This window comes from Zingiber officinale, chromosome 8A (genome assembly GCF_018446385.1).
Source record: "Zingiber officinale cultivar Zhangliang chromosome 8A, Zo_v1.1, whole genome shotgun sequence".
In the NCBI taxonomy this organism is placed as follows: domain Eukaryota; kingdom Viridiplantae; phylum Streptophyta; class Magnoliopsida; order Zingiberales; family Zingiberaceae; genus Zingiber; species Zingiber officinale.
Genome location: NC_056000.1, coordinates 61,325,495 through 61,332,061, shown reverse-complemented (window position 1 = coordinate 61,332,061; position 6,567 = coordinate 61,325,495). Strand labels below are relative to the sequence as shown.

The following is a 6,567-nucleotide window of genomic DNA, read 5'->3' as shown; positions in this document are numbered from 1 at the left end:
CCCGATTCATCTCGCGCGGCTTCTCCTCGAGCTAGGGCTCGCGACGCCACCGCCCTTCCACTTCTTCTCCTTTACCAAAGGTGAAACAATCCTACTACATTTAACAACCTGTATTATCTTCTTTGTCAGGTTTTGTACCATTTCCAGGTTTGGGCATGGGACAACTGTTCGCTCTGTCCAAACTCTATTTACCAGGAGGACTGCTGCAGATAGACATACTAGAATTGCGTGCTCGCAAGACAACAATTGCGATACAAAGTTTTTTGATTTTATAGTTGTTGGTAGTGGTGTTGCTGGACTACGGTATGCCTTAGAAGTTTCAAAGTATGGATCTGTTGCTATAATTACTAAAGCTGAACCTTAGGCGAGCAACACAAATTATGCTCAAGGTGGAGTTAGTGTTGTTTTGTGCCCTTCAGATTCCGTAGAGAGCCACATGCAAGACACAACCATTGCTAGGGCTTATCTTTGTGATGAAGAGACTGTTAAAGTAAGCTTCCTTGGTGTTTCTAATTGCACAATTTTATTCTTGATTCACGCATATTGGTATACTGTAGCTTTTTCTCTCTTGATGAAGTATGATCCACATATGCTCATTGTGTATATTGTGATGGTATTTTAGTGGATAAGAATTTCGAAGCAGTGATCTGTGGCTTCCTTTTAATAGTATATTATTAGTTATTACAAATATCTAAGAGGATTGTCCAATTACCTTCGAACATTGTCAACTCCAGGTTGTATGCACAGAGGGCCTAGATCGGGTAAAGGAATTAATTGCCATTGGTGCTTCATTTGATCACGGCGACGATGGGAAGTTACATCTAGCTAGGGAAGGGGGCATTCTCATTGGTGCTTCACCTTACGACGGTCTTCTTCACTTCTTCCTACTGGGGTTCAGGCGGTAGAGGCAGAGGTTGGCGGCGGTTCATTCCAGCACCTCCATTACTTCCGTTCATCTTCCATCCGAGGGGGTTCCTTGGTGGAAGATAGTCCTTTTAAATGTATATTAATAGTCAAATTTCTTCTTCAGTATCTGCGCAACTAGGGTAACTGAATCCACACTCAGATTTTGCTCGCTCAGCTATGGAAGAAAAGGAAATTAAATAATGTATAAATATACATATGCCTAATTGACTAAACTTTTACTTTTTCTAGTAACTACTTTTGTTGAAGGTCACTGACTATGAGCTTATTCCCGGAGGGAGGAATATCAGAGTAATTGAGGAGACAAAGCATGAATATGTGGATCTTGTGGCTGAACACATTTTGACCACAACTATTCGTCCTCAGATCAATTCTTTTCTAGAAGGCTTCAATGAATTAGTGCCTAAGGAACTTATTTTAATATTCAATGACAAGGAACTTGAACTTCTTCTAAGTGGACTTCTAGAGATTGACCGTAAGTTTGTTTCTTGTTTAATTAAAAGTTAGAGTATTGTACTTCATTTAATTCATCTTGCATCATGCAGTTGATGATCTTCAAGCCAACACAGAGTATACTGGATATTCAGCTGCTTCTACTGTAATTCAGTGGTTTTGGGAAGTTGTTAAATCATTTAACAAGGAGGACATGGCGAGATTACTACAATTTGTTACTAGAACATCAAAGGTATATTATGACAGTTTTATTGTTTTTTTACTTGACTTTTCTTGATCTTTTGACAGGAGATACTACTGACACATAACTAGTTACTAACACAGGCAAAGAGAAAACCTAATTACACTTGAAAACAAAGCATCATATAGAAGTTGAAAATGAATGGTGCATGATTATGCAGCACTGTTGAATAAATATAGCATTATAAAAAAAGATTTAGCAGACAAATGCATCTCTTCTTGTTGATTTTCAGTGCACTTACACAATAGTATAGTAACATTTTGTTCCTAACAAGCAATTAAGGCCTTGCACGCATGGTGGGTTGAATAGTAAAGTTTGGTTGACAGGATTTATAATCTTTTGGATGTAATTCAGGTTCCCCTGGAGGGGTTTAAAGCATTACAGGGTATATCTGGTCCCCAGCAGTTTCAGATTCACAAGACATATGATGCTCCTGAAAGGCTGCCCTCTGCACATACCTGGTAATGCCTTGCCACCAATTGTAAAATTCTTTCATGGGTATAATTATGTTCTACATCTTGGTGTTTTCCATTCCCTCCATTCAATTATATTTTATTGCATTTGATGCTTTCATGTTTCTCTTTACTTGAATCTTAACCAACATTAATAACTTTCAATCAATGTGCAGTTTTAACCAACTAGATCTACCAGAATACTCTTCCAGGGAACAATTAGAAGAAAGGTTGTTGCTTGCTCTCCATGAAGCTAGTGAAGGCTTTGGTTTTGGTTAGACCTTGTGGCAGTTGATAACATATGACTATTTTCTCTCTGCCATGTACAGGTCAGTTGCTTTCTTTGATCTCTCAAATATATTGTTAGCCTTAATTTTTAGGTTAACTAGCTTATTTTGTACCAAAAATTAACTAACTGGTCTTTCAAATTTATAGCATGTCTATTTTATCATTTATTTTACCAATTGCTGATTTTGACCCATCAAATGCCTCTTTGAGTGAGGAGGATTTCTCTCGACCTGCCTAGGTGGGAGTATTGACTCACTACTCAGACTCAACCATTGGCTTAAAAGTTCTACTTGATAATCTCTCACCCTAACTTGAAAAACATTTCATTGGCAACAAGTCACCATATCACAATTTCCACTTAAGTCCCTGTCAATGCCCAGAAGTATGATGCATAAGCTAGGATCATTCTTAATCAAACAGCATGTAAAGTCTAGTGGTGACTCTATCAATCCCAACACCAAACCATTCTTTGTTAAGAAATTTAAGAGCCACCATATTGTTTCAAGAGGTTACCATTTATGTTACATAAAAACTCTTTTTGCACTTCTGTTAGATGACTATATCAAATGGTTTTTATGGTTATGTAACATTTATGCAATGCAATTAGAATCACGCGTACAGTTTAGTTTCTAATTTGTAATATATATCTTTTCGAATAGGTGTCCTCAAGAGTATTAGGAAGAATGCCGACAAGCTAAAAAAATGAAGAGACTTTAACAAATTAAGGAGCACTAGGAGCTGCAATCCCTCCTCTTCACCGACATCTAAGTAGAAAATCTTATGTTATATTGTTCTACCTTTATTTTAATAGTGTTATCATTTTGTTGGTTGCTTATGAAATTTTGTTGGTTGCTTATGAAATTTCTTCAGAATGTTATAAATATTATTTTTGAATGTTAGAAAATTGTATATTAAATTTTATTTTGAAATTTAGTATTTTGAATGATTTATAATATTGGAAAATTGTGTATTAATTTTTTTTATTTTTTTTCTAAAAAAGACAACGATTTTTCACCGTTGTCGTAGATAGTTTAAAACTGTTGTTGAATACCCTGTTATTAAAGGTAGACGCTCAAAGACAACGGTGAAAAACTGTTGTCTTTGAAGGAAAAGACAACAGTTTTTTCACCGTTGTAAAAAATGTTGTCTTTGCCTTCAAAGACAACGGTTAAAAACTGTTGTCTTTTGTCACCCCTTTTAATAACACGACCTTTAACAACAGTTCAAAATGGCCTACGACAACGGTGAAAAACCGTTGTTGTTTGACTTTTTTCTTGTAGTGGAGTTATTGTAATTTAGTACTGATAAGCTTGTGTGACTTTGATTACTCTTCTTGGGTTGTAAATTTTACTCTTTCTCAGGATAAATATCTGTTTTCTGCAAATGTATCTGATATTATGACGCGAGATTTTCCTATAAGTCTTTTCTTAATGATCGCCCGATATATATTAAGATTGATAGATACTGCCCGATTTTTTATAGCTTAGTTACATCTCGTCCGATTTAACACGGCTTCGTCATGCTATCCTTGATATTGGTCGATTTATTCTGCTAGACTGGTTTATCATTGTATCTTCATATGTCTTTTTTCGCATAGTAATTGAGTCTCACTGGGTTTTATCATAACGTATATTATTTGCCTCACTATAATAAGCCTTTGGTCAATATATTTTGAACGATCTTTAGTTCAGCCGGTTTGTCAAAACCGTCCGATTTTCATCCACGGATTTTGTCTATTAACTATTATCTGACGCCTGACTTCCATTTTATTAACTACTATCCGACGCTTGACCTCCTTATAGTTTATCATACTAATTTCTATCTGTCCTTGCCAGGATTTCCTAAGAACACTTCTGAGGAAACTCACACCTGTTTCCGAGGTAGCTTTTTCCTCTTGATTTTATCCTTTAATATTATTATCTATTTATAACGATTGATACTCCGAGCACCTTTTATTTTCCTTTTTCCTTTCGTCTCTTATATTTAGAGGTTTTAGCACAGAACTGGAAAAGGGACAAGGGTTTACGGAGTCTTCTTCTGCTTCCCTCCGTCCATCTTTTCGCTTCTCAATTCCTTTTCTTCTAACCCCTTCTCTTCGTGGCGATTTCTCCTCCGGCATGGTTTCTCTCGTGTTCTTCCGACCTCATAGATACAGAAGAAGTGGACTTACAGGCAACCTATGGTTTTCCCTCTTACATTGTCCGTCCTGCTCCTCATGAAGGTCCTCACCTTCCTCCCTTAGGATGTATCTCCATCTTCAGGGACCAAGTCTTGCAAGGTTTCAAATTTTTCCTTCACCCTTTCTTTTGTGAGGTTAGCCGGTATTTTGCTATCCCGCTCAACCAGTTCATCCCTCAATCCTTTTCCATTCTAGTGGGCTTCATTGGAGTATCCAAACTATTAGATTTCCCCTTGTCTCCCCGTCTTTTTCATCACTTCTTCATTCCTCACCGAGTAGATGTGGGTGTTTTTAAATTTTAGTCTCGTCCTAAGGCCATTCTGTTTAACCGCATTCCTCCTCAAGGTGAATGGTATCGTAAATTTTTCTATATGCGTCTACCTTCTCCACCTCCGTTTCCTATTCAATGGATACATGATCTGCCTCTGCTTCCTGATACTCAAGGTCTCCTCAATGATCCCTCTGTTGCCTCTGCCTTACCTAAATTGCGGGGAGCGAAATTCAGTTTGCCACATCTAATTGAAGAGGGTTTAATGTTTCCCTTCGGGATAGGCAACATTAACACTCCTTTGGATAATTCCTTTGGTGAGTATAATTATTTTACTTCGCCTTTGCTGATTAGTATATCTCTATAGTAATGATGTTTATCCTCTGTTTTTCAGCCGATGCTATTCTTCCGGCTTTTATGTACAGGAATTCTGCTATGACCAAGTCCTTTATCAATAATCTTGGAGAACAATGGTTGTTGGCTCGCCGATCTAATCCCAATCCCTCTACCTTGGGCTTGCTTTCCGAGGAAGAACGACAAGCAGAGGGTGTCGCACTCATGGAAGAGGAAGAAGAAGAGTCTTTTGTTACTTTAGTTAAAAAGCCAAATCTTACCAAGGATTCTCCCTTTGGCGATTTCTTTGGTACTTTTGTACAAACTCCTCTTGTTCCGGCGTCTATTTCTTTTGAAAGAGGTAAGGCACCGATGACTTCCACCAATATCATCTCCAATCCTGCTCTTCGATTGATGAGGCCCGGTCTGCTTATCTCTTCTTCTTCTATTGTTTCAGCTTCTCCTGCTTCTGCCTCTGAGATGGCCGCTATCTCTCCTGTGCCTTCTACATCCTTGGCATTGACCTTGCCTCCCTTGGCTTATAGGCCCCGAGCAAAACGAACGCCTTGCCGGAGATCTTCTCCCATTGTCAGCCCTTCAGCCGTTAGTGTTTCTACAATTGCAACAACCCCTCCTACACTACTACCTTCTATTCCATCTAGTTCCTACTTTACTCCTCCTGCTTCTACTATCCCTTTTCCTTCCATTGCCTCCTCTTCTTCTCCATCTCCGACTTCCTTTAGTCCCCCTCCTTTATTTAGAGTGGCTGCGGGCTTACCTTCTCAATTAGGACAGCCTTCTAGTCCTCCTGGCTATGGCACTTTGCAACTGCAAGGTTTATTGGCTGAATCTTGGTCGCAAGGTTATGAACAATTACGAGGCCTTAGTCTCCCACATCGAGCGGATCGCCATAGTCGTCAGGCAGTGGCTGTAAGTATTCCTAGTTATGTGTTTATCAGCTTTGTAACTTTATCTTTAACCTACATTATCCTTTCATTTAGTTCCTAGCCACAAGTCTGCATATCGATCAGCTACTCACAGCTAAAGATCATGAGAACACTGAGTTGAAAGCTCAACTAGAGACATTGAAGGCTGCCTCGCCCTCTTCTAGTAGTGATAGGGCTCAGTTGCAAGAGCAGGTGGCCTTGCAAAATCAACAATTGGGAACCCTGAAGCAAGAATTGAAGGAATGTCAACAACTGTTGAAAGACAAAGAGCTTGCTAGAAAAACCTTAGAATTACAGGTGGATCGACTGCATTCAAGTCTTCAATTGGAGATCGCTTTAAAAGAGAAAGCTCTTTTAGATGCTTCTCAGAAAAGTCTTATCTTAGAGAAAGTAGAGAAGCTTCATAATGCCTGTCTTTCTGACCAAGCTCAGGACCTGGCTTCTCATGATTTCACTATTCTACAGGAACAAGAGCTGAGGAA

The 6,567-nt window shown here is 38.7% G+C and overlaps 1 protein-coding gene across 1 annotated transcript; it reads left to right on the top strand.

The window, feature by feature from the left end:
- Window positions 1-1,113: 1,113 nt before the first annotated feature.
- LOC122009266 (E3 ubiquitin-protein ligase UPL1-like) lies at window positions 1,114-2,393 on the top strand. The gene is made up of 4 exons (XM_042565366.1): window positions 1,114-1,399; window positions 1,470-1,609; window positions 1,973-2,079; window positions 2,247-2,393. The coding sequence occupies exons 2-4, from the start codon at window positions 1,571-1,573 to the stop codon at window positions 2,347-2,349; spliced, it is 249 nt and encodes an 82-aa protein (XP_042421300.1). The 5' UTR covers window positions 1,114-1,399; window positions 1,470-1,570; the 3' UTR covers window positions 2,350-2,393.
- Window positions 2,394-6,567: the final 4,174 nt, after the last annotated feature.

Bases quoted from the DNA above. Each gene is read 5' to 3' on its own strand.
- LOC122009266 (XM_042565366.1), top strand. From the start codon at position 1,571: ATGGCGAGATTACTACAATTTGTTACTAGAACATCAAAG. The intron at 1,610-1,972 runs GTATATTATGAC...GATGTAATTCAG, and splicing joins TTGTTACTAGAACATCAAAG to GTTCCCCTGGAGGGGTTTAA. The intron at 2,080-2,246 runs GTAATGCCTTGC...ATCAATGTGCAG, and splicing joins CTGCCCTCTGCACATACCTG to TTTTAACCAACTAGATCTAC.